The 20767-nt window shown below is 37.3% G+C and overlaps 1 protein-coding gene across 7 annotated transcripts in view; it reads right to left on the bottom strand.

The window, feature by feature from the left end:
* The window catches only part of LOC123875385 (sodium channel protein 60E-like), a 218095-nt gene that overhangs the window by 13948 nt on the left and 183380 nt on the right, over positions 1 to 20767 (bottom strand). For all 7 annotated transcript variants that reach the window (XM_045921182.1, XM_045921183.1, XM_045921185.1 and 4 more), the window contains exons 7-9: positions 10771 to 10905; positions 9323 to 9537; positions 206 to 321 (exon numbers count right to left, since the gene is read on the bottom strand). In XM_045921182.1, the coding sequence (XP_045777138.1) occupies positions 206 to 321; positions 9323 to 9537; positions 10771 to 10905 (466 nt within the window). The remainder of the gene's footprint in view (positions 1 to 205; positions 322 to 9322; positions 9538 to 10770; positions 10906 to 20767) is intronic.

Here is a 20767-nt window from a genome sequence, read left to right as displayed (position 1 = left end):
TAAATGATAAAAGAACGTGGATTTGACCTGCAGCTTCCTCCAGCAGTGCGCGGGACTTCGGTTACTTTTATACATGGCATAATAATTATTGTATATCAAATCTTTGAAACGAGCAACCGCCGAGTTTCTTGCTGGTTCTTCTCGTTAGGAAAGGCATTCCGAACCGTGAATATAGAATTTTTTGAATTGGTGTTAATCAATTTACCTAAAGCGTTATCAGGATGCAGAGTATGAGGTGGCGGGGGCGGAGGTGCAGGCGTGGGCAGCGGCGGTGGTGATCCACTCGGGGTCACTGACCGCGATCGCGACCTGGACCGGGACCTGAAACAGATTTCAAACAAATAATAAATGCCATCTTAGTTTTTAGTTAGTTTTATAGTTCTGGCAAGAATCAATTAGAGGTAGGTATAATTAGGCGTATAATTTTGACGGTTACATGATCTGTTTGCTGATTGCTCTCAGATAACTTAGACGCTTAGAGTAGAGCTTACTAGCTGGAAAAAGCGCGACTTCCATATAAATTACAAATTCTAGCGATCGCGAGATGCCGGGCGACTAATCAACCGTGCGTAATTGGTCTTAGAAACGAGGAAGCAAATCGCTCCGTACGTGTCCGTGGAATTTCACGTAGTCGAAACAGGGGGTGCAGACAAAGTCTTTAAACTTTGCTCCATTATAATATAAAGATAAAATCGTTGTCCTTCGCCCCACAATCACGAACTTGGTTACTCACTTGGTATACAAAACACGGCCACCGCTTGCTATGCTAAATTGTCGCCTTCGTAAACACCATTATCATGCAAATTTTCTTCGTGTTGACTCCCAGTTGGTAGAATTAGGTCAGTCGGGTGGTTAGTTCAAATTCATAAATGTCACGTGAGACCAGAATAGGGGCATCAAGTTTTGTATCAATTGTTATATGTATTTAATTTTTTTTTTCTTTTCAAGGAGTTAAATAATGCCCCTAACATCCCACCAAACTGAGGTTTGGCCAACTGTGCACCAAAAAATAATAATTAGCCTCGTAGTGATACGTGTGGGAGATATCTTGAAAACCTAAAGAATTTGTATGAAACTCCAATTTAATAACCATGTTAATACATTTTCATTTCTTCCTAATAGGTACCTACAATTTCGGTAAATAGATTGGTATCTAAATTTCTAAGTGCATTTCTATACGGGTCTCATTGTTATTGAGAATATTTCACGCGGAAGCTTTATAAGTAGATTCTAACAAGTCTAACACATTTCATATTTTATACGTCTATCATCATGATCGTCATCATTATCAATCGAGACATGTCCACTGCTGGATCTCTTATAGGGACTTCCACAAGCCACGAACTTGCGCCGCCTAAATCCAGCGGCTCCCTGCAACTCGTTTGATGTTGTCTGCCCACTTAGTGGGAGGTTTTCCAACATTGGGCTTTCCGATGTGAAGTTACCAATCTAGAACTTTGGGACCCCAACGTCTATCGGCTTTTCGAATGTGCTGTTCTTCGCAACCTTTAATCTGGTTCTCCTATACGGATTTCCTTATTTCTGACTTGATGACGTAGAGAAACTCCAAGCATAGCCTTCTCCATCACCCGCTGAGTGACTCTGAGCTTTCTTACGAGGCCCTAATTAGTTAGCAATCATCTCGGATCTATGTGTCATCACTAGCAACACGCACAGTTCGAAGACTTTGGTCTGCAAGCACTGAGAAATTCTAACTGCGTACGTCTATATATTGTCTATGGAATACGTAGGCTCCCCATGCGAAGCCGGGGCGCGTCCATGTATTGTCCTTCTCTAAAGCATTACATCGTAACTCGAAATTGGGCGTATAAGTGGCTATTTAATGTAACCCGACATTGTAAATGTTTATGGACACAAGTAACGATCCCGTATCAAAAGCCACGTAGCTACACCGTTTACCTTCTACGTAAGGAGACATTATATTTATTTAGTATATAAAAGAAATGTCCCGTTTTATAATAGAGGCTTTTATGTCTTCGTCCTCAATGCTTAACTATAATCTATTGAAGCTTACTTAAATTTTGATTGTCTTTATGCCTCTGAAGTATGTAGGCCTAAATAAAATAAATGAGACAAATGAATTGAATTTAGCTAGATAGAGCAAAATTGACTGACTGAAACAAACAAAGTGATCCTATAAGGGTTCCGTTTTTCCTTTTGAGGTACGGAACTCAAAAACTCTCATAGCCTAGTGGTTAAGACGTCGGCCTCCTAATCGCAGGTGCGGGGCTCGATTCCGGGCACGTAGGTACTTCTACCTTTCAGAGCTACGAGTACCTATATAATATGTGCGCTTGTAGACCGTAAAGGTATGGTCCAAACCATTTTCAAGCTTGTGTGACACCTAATTATATAGATAATACTTGTAAGTATCTATTTTCTGCTTATTATATTTTTTTGCTTTATATTTGATACCTATGTTTTACATTTCTTGTAGTATTTTCTAGTTACAGGCTTATATAGGTATGTCTAGTCGTATACTTGCCTACTTGGATAGTTTGGAATAATTTTAGAAGCCACAATAGCCCAATACACAAAGCCCTATTAAGCGGGCTTCCCTAAATTCTGAAGATTTCAGATTGAGTAAAGAAACCACAGGGCATCCAATAAATCTATTGACAAAGCTATGGATAGCGGATAGAGATTTCGTCTGTTTAAACTTTATAGCGCAAGTTCCTGGCTAAATCCTCACTCGCACTTTAATCAAAGTTGAATTACTTGGAGATGGTAAAGGAAACGGTAACGGTCTCATAAAGATTATCTTTACGGCCTATTTCCTTATTTATCTATCATCTCTACTGGTTTTGGAGAAAATATATGCAGTTTATAGTTATTTGTTTGAATAGCTCCATCAAAATGAAAATTTAGAAACAACAAGTGTAAATTAAAAATGTACAACACCCCCTCCAAGAGAAGGTTATGGTGACTCGAAAAGAGTCACTGATAACTTTCAAACGGCTGAACCGATTGAAAGTGGCATCGTAGCTCCTAAACTAATGAACCGATTTTAATTTAGTTTTTGTTTGAAAGGTGGCTTGATCGAGAGTTTTCTTAGCTATAATCCAAGAAAATCGGTTCAGCCGTTTGAGTCGGTCAGTTATCAGCTCTTTTCTAGTTACTGTACTTGTCGGGGGTGTTATAAATTTTTAATTTACACTTGTAGATAATTTCTCAATCGACAAACGACATGCCATGACGCAATTTTTTTTGGCTTCCCATCTCCACTGTAAAGAATAAATAATAACTTGGAGGTATATTATACCTACCAAGATTGCAGACCAAAAAAAGATGAAACAACGAAATGTTTCTTAAAAATTTCGTTTCAAAACGTGTGATAAAATACACTCGTATTTCATTCAGCAAATAAAATACCAAGTAAAAATATCTAAGCAAATATTTCAACTCAAGTAGTACTGAAGTCAAATTCTCAAGATGTCCTCAGCTCAGCTTGAGAAACCTCTCATATATTTTTAAAATAGAAAGATTCGCAAGTAGCTTCTCGTTTCCTTAAACTTCCATTTAAATTGATAACTTAGATTGAATGTTTGAAATGCTTTCCCCTTGTGAGACGACGCCAACTTCAACTTTTGCAATTTAAAATTGCATACCACGATTTATTTGTAAGGAGACAGTACAAAGCACAAGTGTATTGAGTTAATGGACTGAGTGTTATACCAGTTTGATAAGTTTGCCGACTCTATTATTTTTATCTTTTAGTTGCTTTCTTTCAGTGATATCTTATCACTAGAAGAATCACACTATAATATTATAAAGGCGAAAGTGTGTGTGTGTGTGTGTGTGTGTGTGTGTGTGTGTGTGTGTGTGTGTGTGTGTGTGTGTGTGTGTGTGTGTGTGTGTGTGTGTGTGTGTGTGTGTGTGTGTGTGTGGTGTGTATGTTTGTTACTCCTTCACGCAAAAACTACTGGACGGATTTGGCTGAAATTTAGAATGGAGATAGATAATATCCTGGATTAGCACATAGGCTACTTTTTATCCCGGCAAATCAAAGAGTCCCTACGGGATTTCAAAGAATCTAAATCCACGCGGGCGAAGTCGCGGGCATCGGCTAGTGTTAAATATGTATGTGGAAGGAAAAAAGAGGAGAGGATGACCAAAGAAAAAGTCGATGGATCGCGTGAAAGAGGATATGTGATAACACCTACAGCTTTAGTGATAGTTTAGATAAGGCTAGGATAGATAAGAAAGCAAGCTAGATATCAACTAAAGGCAGATGACTACATATCAACGTAGGTACAGCTTTAACCGCTGGTTTTAGTAGCTTGAGATCTTGCTTATGATTAAATTTTTCTCTCGCAAGAAATTCCTATAACAGTTCCACCCAAAATCGGGGTGCGTTAGTAGTTAAGGTGGGAGCTAGTTTTGGTATACAACTCACATAGCTTGCCGTCCCAATTCAACTTTGCTTTGTTAATCCGTTTTAAGTTGCAAACTTGTTAGTTGCTTGCTCCACTTGTTCGTCGCCTATTTGCGCAGCTTGCCATTTCAGATTGTATTATCTTGCGCTTGTTATTTTGCACTTTATGTCCAAAACTTACTTATTGTTAAAATGACGCTGAAATTCTGAATTAAGAAATTTCATGCTCATTTTTTGCTAATGTTTAATTAAGTTTCACCACAATCGCGCTCATTTGATTATGAACTTCAAGAGGCGATTAACAATAGTGTTAATTTCAATGATTTCTTAGTAGTTCTTTCACAGAATATATATTTAAAAGTATGCTTCTGTCTTAAGTTTTGTGAAAGAACTTAAATATTGGCATTATTACTTACTATGTATTTAATTAGTCATTAAACAAGCTTGATTGGCGTCAATCGTCAAGATAGGCTTGCTATCTTGCACTAAAAAATTTGTACGTAGGTTTTTAATTTTATCTTCCTGTCGAAGAACTTCGACGTTTCATATGTTTTAGACCAAACTAATGTACCTAACCTTAACAGCATAATATCTAAAGTATGAATTCAAAAAATACCTCATCAAAATACCTAAGTAATTAGAATCAAACAATCAACTAGATTGTTGTGCATTGCGGCGAAATTAAACCCATGTACTTACTGCGGTTAAACAAACATTAGGGATTGGTGTTCTGTAAATCGATATTGAGAGCGACAGTTAACATTGACATGGTATTGATGGTATTGAAACGTAGCTAATGCATGCATGCAGCCTCGAGCTGTAAATTACGTTATTGGGATTGGCCGGTCATTAAACATCATACATTCGCCGGATGAACATAACATAATTTGCTATTACGATTGAAGTTTGTTGTTTCGACCCATTTGCACTATAGGGATTTATTCATTTGTATCAGTTTTAGAGTCATCGTCAGACCACCACTACCGGCCATAGGTCTTAGGTATTAGAATGTTAGTGTCCAACTATCTAATTTTACCAAGTCCAGGATCAATATTATATTCTGCTACCATCCAGTTTTCTCCAACAAACTACGAGGTTTTGTAATTTTGGCTTTTTTTTTTTTATTCACTATAGGTAAGCGCTTGACCACAATCACACCAGATGGAAAGTGATGATGTGGTCTAAGATGGGACGCGTTTACCTAGAAGGTGCCTATTCACTCTTGTTTTAAAGATACCCGGATTGTAATTGGTAGGAAACACAGATCGCGGAAGAGTATTCCAAACCTTGGCTGTTCATGGTATAGCCATAGATGTATTACTTTACATTCCTATTTCCTGTTACGAAATACAAGAGCACCTTACTGGAATGAAGATTCGCAGTTATATTGCAGTTATATTGCTGTCACTTCCCGGTGCCAATTTCACCCGATATTGGTTAATTTGCCAATACCATTCCGCCGTGCTGCAATATCGCTTTAAATTTCCTCCCAGGATATTTTCAGCTTTACAGGCACCTATAATTTACTTCAATAACTATAACTTCTGATTTTTTACCCAACTGCGGCAAAACCAAAAGAAAGGGTTATGATTTTAGAAGTCTATGTATGTATGTGGGTATGTATGTTTGTATCCAGATTCTGTGTGTTCCACCGTAGCGCCTAAACTACTATGCCGATTTTGATGAATGAGGTGTCAATCGATTCGTCGTAAAGGTCCGGGTGACATAGGTTACACTTTATACGAAAAAAATTGACCTAACGGATGTTACATGAAAAAAGTGGGGAAAATATTTTTTTGCTATTGTATCGTTAAGCTTGAAGGTCTGGCCCATCTACTAAAATGAATATTTTGTATGCAAGTGTGTTTTATCTCCCTGTCTATTACATTTTTACAGCCTACTTTTTATTCTATAAAATCAAGTAATTCCCGCGGTATTTTTGAGAACTTAAATCCTTGCGGACGAAGTCGCGTGCATCGTCTAGTTCTTTATAAGTACATAATATCATATGGTGTTATAGAGTTTAGGTTAGAGAATGTTTACTAACAGAAAAATAACTCTTTTTACAGAAGTATAAACTCAGAACCGATCTCCTCAGTGAACGCGTTCTACCAAATTCAATTGAGAGAAATGTTGAACGGAAGTATCGGTATTCTATTACGAGAAACTTTCTTGTATTAGTAGGAACCTACCTACGTACATTTTCTTTAAAACACATTGATTGTATTCTACACTGAAATGTAGTGTAGAATTACTATCCATAATATCATGGGAAAGTGTTTGTTGGTTTATTGATTTGTTGGTTCTTCCTGCAATCCCTTTGAGTCGGTGAAACGCATCGACGTGATTTTTTGCATGTTAGTTAAAGACCTGGAGAGTTACATTTGACAAAGAGTTCTCACAGGATATTTAAGAACCTAAATCTATGCGGACGAAAACAATTATGGTGTTTGGTACAGAGATAACTTGCATTAGGGAGAAGGATATCGGCTACTTTTTATCCCGGAAAATAAAAGAGTTAGCATGGGATTTTTAAAAACCTAAATCCACGTGGACGAAATCGCAGGCATTATTAATTTGAGACTATTTTGATTCAAAAGAAAATCTAATATAAGATTAGCATAAATAAAATAAAAATAGACCCCGATATTGTAAACTAAACCATATTATTGTAATTTGAAAATGGTATCTAAAATTAGACTGTATTTCAGGCACGTCTTTCCAAGTTAGAGACTCACCTTTTAGGTTTTTTTGAAAAGCAAATAACGTTTTTCGCGACGCCAGCCGACTGACAACATTTCACTTAGTAAAATGTAAAACTTTTTAACGAAATTTCGCACCGTGCAAAGTGAATAATTTAAATATATTTTTGCAGCGGGCCGCAATGCACCAAAGCCCCCATGGGTGGTGTTTATTTCGAGGCATTTCGAGCGGACTTTATGTGTAGTTTACATGCCTGAGCTAATACAGTATTGGTTCATACTTTACATTTACATGCCACAATTTATTTTATATCTCCGCAACCTAATGTGCCATAATCTACTAGCGTGGCATTTCGCGTGCGATCTGTCGCGAGTCACCGCGCGTTTTTATTTTCTACTAGCTGATGCCCGCAGCTTCGCCCGCGTGGATTTAGGTTTCTGAAAATCCCGTGGAAACTTTTGATTTCCCAGGATAAAAGTAGCCTAACCGTGATAGCCCGTCCCCGGGATGCAACGTGATTTTGTACTTACCTAGGCTTTGGCTAGGACCTAATAGCATACTTACTACGAACTTTTGCCATCTAAGCCTACGCGAGCGATACGTACTAAATCGGCTACGTACTACGTAGCGCGTAGCTATCATTATCATAATATCTCTGTTCTCGTAGACCGATTTTGATCAATGTTGGTGCATTGTTCAATGCTGACATGAGCTTGTAAAAGCCTCTTTTCAACCAATCCAATGAATGAAGTAAATGGACGCACAAACAAAGATTTCAATTCACAATTTGTTGATCTATACATTCTATGTGGTTAGGGTTCAAAAAGCCGTTAGGCGAGGTATACAGCTATTAGGGAGGATATACGGGTAATTTGGACTAAAATTAAAAAAACATATACAGTAGGTAACTACAACCCAGTAAGCCCCTGCTTATTATAGGAAAAATACTAGAACTTTTCCTCCACTTTTCCACACTTTTCTTCAGAATTATTGTGAATAATTTCTTTTTTAACCTTGCAAAAGAAATTACCTATTTGGCTGCCGCGCACTGTTCATACAATTTACAATCCAACGTTTTCAGAGAAATTACTGCCCGACACTGCCCGAAGGCAAAATGCCAACTTTGTTTCATTGGTATCAAGGTAACGAAAGGGGTAATAAAGTAATAGTTTTTTGTACAAATATGAGTTATTGATATGTAAGTGAATTAGAAATAAATATGGAGTAGTTAAAATTTATGAAACCACTAGCTGATGCCCGCGAACTCTTTGATTTTGCGGGATAAAAATAGCCTAAGTCACTCTTTAACTATACCCATGCAAAAATTCACGTCGATCCGTTGTTCAAACACACTTTCGTATTTATAAAAATATATGGGCCATGATAGATCATAGTTATTGATACTAAATGCGACAGTGTGTCTGTTTGTCTATCTGTTACCATCTGCTTAACCTATTTTGATGAAATGTACAGACTTTGCTTGCATGCCGGAGATGCAAATTGATTGGATTGCAAAGGCTACTTTTTATTTCGGAAACTCAAAATAATTTCCACGGGAGTTTAAAAAACCTAAATCGGACGAAGTCGCGGGCTTCATCTAGTCTAAGTTAGGTCGCGCTTTACTTTTTGAAAACTTTCTACTTATAAAGTTTTTATAACGCCGGTTTAATCTATTTACCTACCTAGTGTTTTGTAACTTCAAGAAGTAAATAAACGGAACATTAATCTCAAATCTAGAAGTTAGAGGTGCATGCCCGGAATTGAAGTCCGGACTCTCCGAATTGAAGCCTGATGTCTTGACCACGGTTATTTACTTGACTAAGAGTAAATACAAAGAATGTACTTTTTTAGGAGTATCATTCTTCATCTAAATATTTTTAAACTTCTCACTAAGTATTTAGATAAAACTGACCAAGTAAGTATATTATAAGTTCTGAAGAAAACTGAAAAAATCTAGTCTAAACAAGTGTAAATTAAAAATTTATAACACCCCCAACAAGTGAAAGTTACAGTAACTAGAAAAGAGCTGATAACTTTCAAACGGCTGAACCGATTTTCTCGGATTATAGTTAAGAACACTCTCGATCAAGCTACCTTTCAAACAAAAAAAATTAAATTAAAATCGGTTCATTAGTTTAGGAGCTACGATGCCACAAACAGATACACACGTCAAACTTATAATACTTCTCTTTTTGGGTCGGGGGTTAGTAAGACATCTCTTACCTCTCCGCTCCAGTCACAGTGTTAGCATGAAGAATGGTGCTTTTGCCACGTTTACGTCTTCTCGTCCGTTTTCTCGAGTACGAGGCCAGTAGTAGACCTTTTCTTGCGTCTATACGCTTTTTTGAGTCCTTCGCTAGCGTTCTAACTGACAAGGATGAGGGGTCGAAACTAAAGGTCGAGTCGTCCCGATGTTCATTTAGATCCTTCTTCCTTTCCTGAATGAAACAAAAATAAGTGTGAGAACTTCCAATTAGGTCCCTATTGCAGTGGAACAAACTGTATCAAAAATTGTCAATCCGCACAAAATTATTTTACCGAGACAAAGATTTATAATTCACGAAATTACAATTGAAAATTTGTAATATCCTTGTTTAAAAAAATGGGGATGAAAAATTCTGAATTTTCTATAACTCGGTCGCGCTAAGTTTGCACCTCGCTGGAATGCGGCTCTCCCACTTACCCGCTCACCTCCCTGCGTCGTCTTGTCGCGTCAGTACGGTTCGCATACCGTACCTAAACGTAAGTGTAACATAAATAATCGACGCGAGGTGCAAACTTAGCTTGACCGAGTAGTACGTTTGTATGAAGAAAGCACCAGCTTGTGTCACCTTAACAATGAAAATAGCTAGAAAGTAAATGGCATCGTCACAGCTAACGACGTGCTACGTGCTGCGAGTGCCGCCGCGCTGCCACTAACAGTGATTTACTACCCCGACTCGCCACTCTATCTCCTGCCGTTCTCTCTGGGGTCGTTCAGATTTAGTGTCTCATTAATTAGAAATAATAGTGCGGCACTTGTTTTTAGTAAACTGTACCTAGTATCTTTTTAACAGACTACAAAAAAGATGGAGGTTTTCAATTCAAGATGCTTTTGTTATGTTTTTTTACGTTTGCACTTTGCACCATGTTTGTAAATGTACAATTTTTTTTTAAGTTTTTGTGATTCTTTTTTTATTATAAGAGAAAGCTCGTCAGTGTCTTGAGTGCAAGTTTAACCGAACTTTGGATGCGTTAATTTGACTTGTGCAAAAACACCTTCCATTATCTTTGTGCAAGTGAGCCTAAGAGTAATATTTAAAAAAAGTTTGTTGAATAGCCCCAAATTAGTAGGTATTACTCCCTATTCGCTTGTTCTATAGTAGGTAAGTAAACTACGCGACAGGTCGAGATGACAATCGGGGTGGGAACGCCCCGCACACCCGCACAGCTCCCACGCTATCCCGGTGTGGGCGAGCGCCGGTGAAGTGCGGGTGTGCGGAACGTCCCACCGCCTCATTCTTCGATTGCCATCTCGACTTGTCGTGAATTATAGGTACGCAACAATGCAACGGGTGGTGTTTGAAGCATCATCTATTCCGAATTCAGTCTACTGTTGAATGTTCTTCTTGGGTGGCAATGCTTTACCTCGTGGGTGACAATGCCTTACCTCTACGGTGGCAATGCCTTACCTCTTGGGTAATTTGCGACTCCTCTTCGTAGCTGAGCGCCACGACGGCCAGCATCAGGTTGATGAGGTAGAAGGACCCGAAGAACACCACCACAGTGAAGAAAGACACCGACATCGGTCCGCACGACGATAACACCTGCAACATTTATGTGTTACGATTTAAAATAGATATACTGAGTGTGACTAGAACGCTAGCAAATAATAATATACCACAAAAAAACGCGAAAAATATAAAAAAAAACCTGCATTTTTTTAAAAGTTTACACCAAATTTGCAAAACATCACATCATTTTATTACTACAGTCCAAGATTTTATAGTGCGCGACAGTTTGCAATGGCAATCGCGGTATGAGGCGGGGGGATGCCCCGCACACCCGCACGTCACCCGTGTTATCCCGCACCGGGTTAGCTGGTGGGGGATAGATTACTTACTTCCCGATCGATACTACTTATAGATCGGTGGCAAAGTGAACTATCGGTAGGTACAGCGTAGTTCAGCGTTCATAAATCCCGTAGGCTTGACGCTACGGTTTCAGCTGTTTCGAACACGATATCAAACCGCAGGTCAGCTGCAAATGCAACGCGGTTTTAATATAATATGTATTGAAATTGAATTTTCAATGTGAAAATCTTTTGATAGTACCTATTAAACTCTCTTAAACTTGCGTTTTATTAAGGAATAGTTTTTTTTATACCGTGCATTATCTTGGCATAGCTTGTTCAGCCGTAGGCGAATAAGTATCCATAAGTATCTACGTAGAGTTTAATTTATAAAAACCATCCGAAGTAAAACATCATGAGAAATCTTTCATGCCTGAGAGATGCCTGAGAGTTATGCATAATGTTGTCAAAACCACTTCAAAGGAAGGTTATGAAATCTAAGAAATTGCACTTTTTTTTTTTTAAATTGATTGTTTCAAATAGGCTAGCGCGTTACGATATTAGTGCCTTATGGAAAACAATGATGAGGTCTAGTATGGAGTTTTCTTGCATAGAAGATGCCTATTCACTCTTGCCAATCTAGTACAAGGATATCAGACAAATTAATGGTGCCTACACGATCGATTATATAAATCTCTCTAAATTGACAGACTTACAAGTATCTATTTCGGTTTCCATATGGAACATATTATAACAAGTGTACCTAAATTAAAAATTTATAACCCCCCGACAAGTGAAGGTTACAGTAACTAGAAAAGAGCTGATAACTTTCAAACGCCTGAACCGATTTTCTTGGATTATAGCTAAGAACACTCTCGATCAAGCCACCCATAAAGCAAAAAATAAAACTAAATTAAAATCGGTTCCATTAGTTTAGGAGCTACGATGCCACAGACAGATACACACATACACAGATACACAAATACACACGTCAAACTTATAACACCCCTCTTTTGGGGTCGGGGGTTAAAAATGATATTCCGATTTGCACTAGGTACTTTAAATCTTGTCGCACTCTCATCTAGTAGGTATGTATCAATTTCATAATACTCTACTTGCTGAATAGTTGCTTTAGAAGCTTGAGACTGACAACCTAATTGTATATTCTACGTTGAAGCCTAAGTACACATACTAAGAGGGTAATAATGGTACATGTAGCAAAAGTTGGATGTAATAATTGTTCGTAATACCTACTGCTAAATCTTCCTGAAATTTCGCATTTAGGTATAAATTGTATAGGATTAAATATAATGACATAACACGAATGAGATTTAATCGCCTCACGGCCCTCACATACCTAAGGCCGGAATTATAAACAATCACATGTTCGTGATGAACACGCTACAATTAACCTACATTACCACATGGAGAGGGAACGTTGAGACCAAATGTTTGGCAATTTAATATTTATGTTATCTGTGAGGATCCAAATCGCTACATACTTAGTATAAAACCAAGTCAAATACCGCCGTCTATCTCTATGTACGCTTAGATCTTTTAAACTACGCAACGGATTTCAATGCGGTTTTCATCAATAGGTAGAGTGATTCAGGAGGAAGGTTTATGCGTAGCAGTTTGATATTGGTTTGTGTTAGTTTCTTGAAATATGACGATAATTGTTCAAGATGTTGGAAGAGAACCCCACCGCTCAGCGCAACCGAACCGAAAGCTCAGTCTGTCACTGTTGCTTCCACCCAACTTTGTCTTGAAACTTGAAAAGAGCAACCGCCGACTTTACCATTGGTAGATTATTTTGACGATTCAAAAGCACTTTAAAGTTTAATTGAATAAAAATACTTTGAATTTAAATTTGCCACTCAAGAATTTATCAATTGTTTAACCTCGTGTTTTTACTAGTGTTTTTTGTGTACTTCATCATCATCATCATCATGATAAACCCATCACCGGCTCACTACAGAGCACGGGTCTCCTCTCAGAGTGGGAAGGGTTTTGGTCAAAGTCTACCACTCTCGGCAAGTGCGGATTAACCGACTTCACCCACCTTTGAGAACATTATGGAGAGCTGTCAGGTATGCAGGTTTCACGGTGGTTTTTCTTCACCGTTAAAGCAAGTGACATATTTTAATTACTTAAAACGCACATAACTTGTGCCGGTGCGTGCCCGGTATCGGAGCCCTGACCTCCGATTACGATGCGGACGTCCTAACTACTATTATAGGCTAGGCTATCAAGTTTACCTTAGTGTTCCTACCTCATACTTAGTAGTAAATCACCTAATAAAAAATCAAACGGACAAGATATCTCACTTAACCAATTCCGCTCAGTACTTACCGTAGTAAACACGCGTGAAACATTGGCCTCAAGTTATAATCCGAATGTGCTAAACGAGGTTTAATACGGCTTTACGCTTTCACTTACACTAATTGCCTCTGACATTTGTCACGAAACCAAGCCAAAGCGAGCTAAGATTATTTGAATCGCTTATGAATTGACGCCACACTGCTGTGGAAGAAGCTTATACGTTGTTCATGCAACATTTTGATTACCTCATTTCACGGCATATACAATACAAATAGTTAATGCCAACGGTTTTATTTATTGTAATTCAAGAATGTACCTATAATATTGTATTGTGTAGATAACTTTTGAGCAGCTAGGTACGTAATCAGATAACTTGATAGAGAACAAAAATAACTGTCTACAAGGGGAAATTAAAAATTTATAACACCCCCTTTTCTTCGATTATAGCTAAGAACACTCTCGATCAAGCCACTTTTCAAACAAAAAAAAAACTAAATCGAAATCGGTTCATTCGTTTAGGAGCTACGATGCCTCAGACAGATACACACGTCAAACTTATAACACCCCTCTTTTTGGGTCGGGGGTTAAAAAAAACACATGTTCAATGTTTTTGTGCAAAGTCACGATTCCAATACGTCTTATGTACCCATGGATGTATAAATACTCTGTGTACCTATCAATAACATGCCTTACAATGCTAGTAATTTTAAATTGTTGTTCTAGTGAGTGTAAGTAGGTATAGGATATAAATTAACACAACATATAGAGTGAAATACTTCATTAACATTGAGGTTGAAATTGTAGTAATTTCAGTAAAAGAGAATCTGCAAAAAATATTTTCCCGCAGCTTAATGACGTCGTCGGACCAAGTGTCACTTCGGAATATATTTCATCTCTTTGATGATACGAATACTGTGGGGAAAGATATTTTGCGACTCATTAAAACGCGGGTATAAAGTAATATTTGATTACTCTTTTGCCCGAAATTGATAATTATGCTTATTCTATTTTCGTTAACAATTGTATTTCATACTAGACTAGCTGATGCCTGCGACTTCGTCCGCGTGGATTTTGGTTTATCGAAATCCCGTAGGAAATCTTTGATTTTCCCGGTTAAAAAGTAGCCTATGTGCTAATCCAGGATATTATCTATCTCCATTCCACAGCCAAATCCGTTCAGTAGTTTTTGCGTGAAGGAGTAACAAACACACACACACACACACACACACACACACACACACACACACACACACACACACACACACACACACACACACACACATAAACTTTCGGATTTATAATATATCATACATCATACATTATACATAAGTGTGATAAGACGTGTGAAGTTTGATAGTGTGATAGTAACCAGTTACCAACATAGGACGGTTTAATTCAGAACTTTAATTCACTCAGCCAAGTTCCGCAAGGTTAGTGCTGTGTAGGTAAGTGAATTTACCGAGGGCTCTGAGATACCTCCTATCATAATAACAAAGGATGTAGGTGTTCAGGGACCCTTGCATAGAATTTCATTATTATTAAGGGCGCCGGCAAATGCCCCATGTGTTATGTTATGTACAAAGTACGGGTAACTCATTAATTGTATAAGTTATACCTCTAGAGTTAGGTACGGAAATCGGTAATGTATAATATTGACATTTACCGGGTTTGATACGTTAAAGTGCGGAATTTTTCGTTATATTCAAAACATTTACATTTCCATCGTAAAAGGTAGACTCGATTTTGGCAGCTTTTTGTTCGATAACAGTTCTAATGTTAACATTTCAAAATTTGACAAAATCCAAAATTTTCTGTACTAAGTAGTTCACGTTAACGTAGGTATAGGAAACTGTTAAATTACAGAACGGTCTTTTAGGAGTATGTTTATAGATAAATTATGTAAAAAGGAAGTCCTATCTGGAACTCAGAAAATGACTAAAGTCAAAATCAAATGATGAAGATAGCGAAGATATTGTTGATGATGATGATCTTAAACACTAGAGGCCTCCCTCTATTTCCTCATCTGTGGGTAGGACAGACATTGCGGAGCCGGGATTCTCAGATTTCATTCTGGGCCACAATATGTATAAGGTGTTGAATTTACTCAAAATGAAAGAAAAAAAACAATTGATCAACTTGAAATTAAAATTGAATAGACTTTTCCGCGGGCGAATACGCGGACACAAGCACTTTTTTCCTCTTGCCCTATGATATCTAATGAAATCTGAATGTAGCTAATAATAAGTAGGAAAGTAACGCCTTAATGTCTCTATGGAATGCGCGCCTCTGTTTACATAACAAGAGATTACGTTAATACTATCTATATTATGGTAAATATTCTTGCTATTACGAGAAAGGTTCTTGGCAGCCGCAGCCCTTTAGTGAAGTAAAATATCACCATCCCTTTCTTAGGGTGTGTCCACACCTGCGGGGTGATTTGCTAGCTCAGTGTCTAACACTGAATGATAACCACCGAGCTCATTTGATATTGGTTGGTCATTGCTGCTTCATTGAGTGATAGTAAAATAATTTTTCGTAGAAAACCCTTAATGGGTTAAAAATAAAAGTCAAGTGAGCTCGGTGGCTATTATTCAGTGTATAATTCATAGATTTGGTGAATCAGTAGGCTGATCTGCATCATGTAGCCTCGATACAACCTCGGTAGGTAAAAAAGGTGTAAAAAATCTTACGTCATCGTATATAATCAATTTTTTTAATATTTTCTTGGGAATAGTATTAGAAATCACGTAATCTATTGCCAGGCACTTAGAGTCGTTGCAACCCCCTGCCAGAAACCCTTAAAGTAAAGTTTTAAAGATTTACTTTGACGTAATTTTTTTATACCTTTTTAACTTGTTATCTCGAAAAAGCCACCGTGATCGAAACTTCATAGTCGCTAATCGGTCTTCCCTTTATTGGAGACAATACGCAGGGAAACATTCAGCTTTATAAAATAACGAACTGTTTGATACCTACAATGAAACGTAATAAAACGCGACCGTTAAAAAGTTCAGGTGTGAATGCACCCTTAGTTGGACTATCCTTTAAACACGACCCGTTCCCTTATCTTAACCGAAAGGGTCAACAATGGTTAACCACTTCACGTTGTAGATTTTAGACTCAAATATTATTTTATCGGTTTGGGTGTCTTAAATTATTTGAACAAGTATAAATTAAAAATTTATAACACCCCCGACAAGTGAAGGTTACAGTAACTAGAAAAGAGTTGATAACTTTCAAACGGCTGAACCGATGATGTTGGATTATAGCTAAGAACACTCTCGATCAAGCCACCTTTCAAACAAAAAAAACGAAATTAAAATCGGTTCATTCGTTTAGGAGCTACGATGCCACAGACAGATACACAGATACACACGTCAAACTTATAACACCCCTCTTTTTGGGTGGAGGGTTAAAAAATATCTTTTTCTATTTCTATCTAGCCTAAATTTAACAGTACAGTAACATAATTTTTTTTTTTTTTTTTTTTTAAAATATCTTTATTTACACTTAACATTGCCTTAAAATAAACAACGATAACAACTGCGTTAGTTAGGTACAAACTGTGTTGCAGTTGTTAACGCCCACCTCCAGATTGACAAAATTAGGTACTAAAGACAAGAAAAATAAATATATATGTAACAATCTTAAAAATCAATGAATATTGTGTTAAGTTAATATGCGTGTGTGTGTGTGTGTGTGTGTGTGTGTGTGTGTGTGTGTGTGTGTGTGTGTGTGTGTGTTTGTGTGTGAGTGTGTGTGTGTGTGTGTTTGTGTGTGTGTGTGTGTTTGTTTGTATGTGCATGCGAGTGTGAATGGATTATTTCAAAGTTACGATGTCTTCCGTGTCCCTATAAGAGAGTGATTTAAGCCATTGAGATATAAGTATTTTACAGGTTCGTTGATTAGCAGAGTAAATATTTATGTGATAATTTACTTTGTTGTATAATATTGGGCTAGCATAGCAAAAATGTTTACTTGCTAGTTCAGTTCTGCAAGATTTGATCTGGCATACCTTATCGGATCTTCTTTTACGATGGTCTAACGTAGGATCATAGTGCATTTGTTTGTGTTTGCGTAAAATTACTTGGAGTATGTAGATCTGTCGCACCGTTAGAACATCGCATAAACCATACAACTCACGGGTTGAAAATAGAATAGGTTTCCCTAGCATCACTTTAAGGATAGCTCTTTGAGCTCGCTCAAGTCGTAAGAGTAGTGTTTTTCCGCAATTACCCCAGATTGTGATACAGTAAGACAGGATCGACTGTACCAGAGCAAAATATACAACTTTTAAGGTTTTTGTGTCGAGTATAGGCTTGAGATTTTTGAATATGTATATCATTTTTCTCGCTTGGCCGACAAGTTTGTCAATTTGTGGAGCCCAGGATAGTGTACTATCAATAATTACTCCTAAATATTTCATACAGTCAACTCGTTCCATTTTACCACAGTTACAATTAGCAATATTAAAGCCGCAAGTATGAGCTTTGATTAGAAAAGGATTTTGGGGCTGTGAGTTCCTTTTTAAAGAGAATGTGATATATTTACTTTTTTGTAAGTTCAGTGAAAGCAAGTTAGAAGAGAGCCATAGCATGACCTTTTCCAACATCCGTTCTGCAATTGTCTGCGTTTCAGTCCAGGTTTTACCCCGAACAACTATTGCCATATCGTCAGCATAAGCTACTATTTTAACTAGGGGAAAAGAAAGACTACATAATTGGTTTATGTATATGAGGAAGAGTGTCGGACCCAGGACACTCCCCTGGGGAACGCCATAAGTTAATGGTTCTTCTTGGCTTATACTATCACCAATTTTCACACACTGAGTGCGATTTTTTAAGTAGTCTTTAAAAATGTTTAGTACCATCCCTCTTATACCTATTTCCTCCAACCTGCCAATTAGAATAGGGACTGAGACAGTGTCAAAAGCCTTTGACAGATCGAGAAATAAACCAATTACCTTATCTTTCTTATCCAAGCCTTCTGTTATAGTGCTCGTAAGTTCTAAGATGGCATCTTCTGTAGACTTACCACTTCGAAAGCCAAATTGGTTTTTCGATAGAATTTCGAATTTATTAAGGTATGTAACAAGGCGACTATTAATTATTTTTTCTAAAACTTTAGATATGGAAGATAAGACAGCGATTGGTCTATAATTGTTGACGTTGCCTCTGTCCCCATTTTTATATATAGGATGTATAACCGCTTTTTTAAAGACAGATGGAAAGATACCGTTCAGAAAGCAGATATTAAAGATATGGGCAAGAACGGGTGAGAGAAAGTGTCTGGCTTGTTTTAACAAAGTGCAAGAAATGCCATCCCAGCCTGTAGCACAGTCACCGCGCAATCCAAGAATAACTCTTTCTACTTCTTCTTTATCACAAGTACGAGTATATAGTACCATTGAATTAGGTTGTGCTACAGGTTGGAAAGACGTATCAGATATTAAGGTTGTATTATTACTAGTGTTGAGAGTCCTAACTTTAGTGGCTAAGGTTTCACCGATACTAGCGAAAAATTTATTAACAGCATTAACAGCAGTGCTATTATCACTCGCTGTTTTAAGAAGTTCTGTATGTTTGTTTTTGTTTATATCAAAATTAGCGACTCGCTTAATGAGGTTCCATGTGGCTTTAGGTTTTGATTTGTTTTGTAAGAATTGATTACGTTCATATTCGAGCTTAACTTTTTTGATAAGGTTGTTGCAGTAATTCCTGTAACGAACATATATTTTCTTTTGAGTTTCGTCTGTAGGGTTCTTTTTGGTAGTACGATATAACTTGTCCCTGTGGCGCATGCAACGTAGGAGACCTTTTGTTATCCAGGGCTTTATAATTTGATGTTTATTGCGAATTGAAACAGTACTAGAATGACTTTCAACTGCGGTAGTCAAAATATTTACCAAAGTATGAGCTGCAGTTTCTGGTTCTTGAATATTTAGAATTGGAGAAAAATCAGTGTTCTCTAGGGTTTTAACTACAGCTGCCATATCAGTACGCTTTACAGTACTCTTTCCAATTTGAATATTAGCATCTTGATCATAATACAGAATTACTGGTGCATGATCTGTTATTAAGGAGTCGAGTACAAGAGTGACAGTGTTTTTGTTGGTTTTTAGTATAACATGATCCAGACAATTCATGTTTCGTGTTGGAAAGTCATGAGCGGGAAGCATTGCGTGCGATGCTGTAACGTTTAAATATTCGTCCGAGTACGAGTCTCTGTTATTAGAAGAAATATTTATGTTTATATCCCCAATGAGTGCAGTTGTACTAAAATTGCTCAAGTTAGATAAAATGTTATCAAGATTAGTTATAAAGTTAGATATGTTTCGATAGGACGGAGATCGGTATAGCGCAATTACAGCTAATTCATTAATATAATCGTACTTATGTTCTCAGTATGTTGAATAATAATACAGGCCTAATACAGTCATGGTTGAAGATGGTTAGGCAATAATAAACAAGACTATACGGCAGCAATATGGTAAATGCGTGTTTGGATAATTGTATTAATGTTAGCATACAGTGTTCATTTAATCAACTTGATAGTACCATATTATTCATACTCCTAGACATTGAGTTCGACCATGAAGTAGCAAACCTTATACATCATTGCCAAAATGATTAATTAGGCTTTCTAATAAAATGTATTTGTAAAGATTAGGGTTTTATTGGAAAACATAATCTAAAGACGTAATCTTGATATTAAACACTAAACAAACTTTTTTATCAATGCAAATTATGCGAGTAGGTACATTAAAGTCCCCCGTGACGCTGAGTTCGTTTTTGTTTGGGATAATCTTAGAAACTACTGTACGGATTTTCATGACATTTTCACCAATACAAAGAAGAATTATCTAAAAAGGGTATGAGTTATGAACATTTTGCCAAAATATGCTACTGGTATGATGATAATGAATTACTTATATCAGAAAAAATAGTACCATATGAGAGCTTATACGTGGCGTGCGCTGCGTAAATAGTTAAAGTTACATAAAACAGTGTAGCATGTACTCATAGGTATGACTAACACTGCTCTCAAGCTACCCGTGCGAAGCCGGGGCTGATCGCTAGTTAAGCATAAAACATTTTCATATTACATTACCACAATAGTTGCGTTTTATAATACAGAACACTATATTGTTGATAGACTGAATAAAATCATGTCAGGCGCCAATTTACTCACAATTTACTTAACAAAATGCACAACACTGGCGAACCAGTCAAGTTGATAATAAATCTAATAAAATGACAACTCCCTGCTCCTGGCTACCCGCTATACCGATCTCA

Source organism: Maniola jurtina, chromosome 20 (assembly GCF_905333055.1).
Source record: "Maniola jurtina chromosome 20, ilManJurt1.1, whole genome shotgun sequence".
NCBI lineage: Eukaryota > Metazoa > Arthropoda > Insecta > Lepidoptera > Nymphalidae > Maniola > Maniola jurtina.
This window is presented reverse-complemented; position numbering and strand designations above follow the sequence as displayed.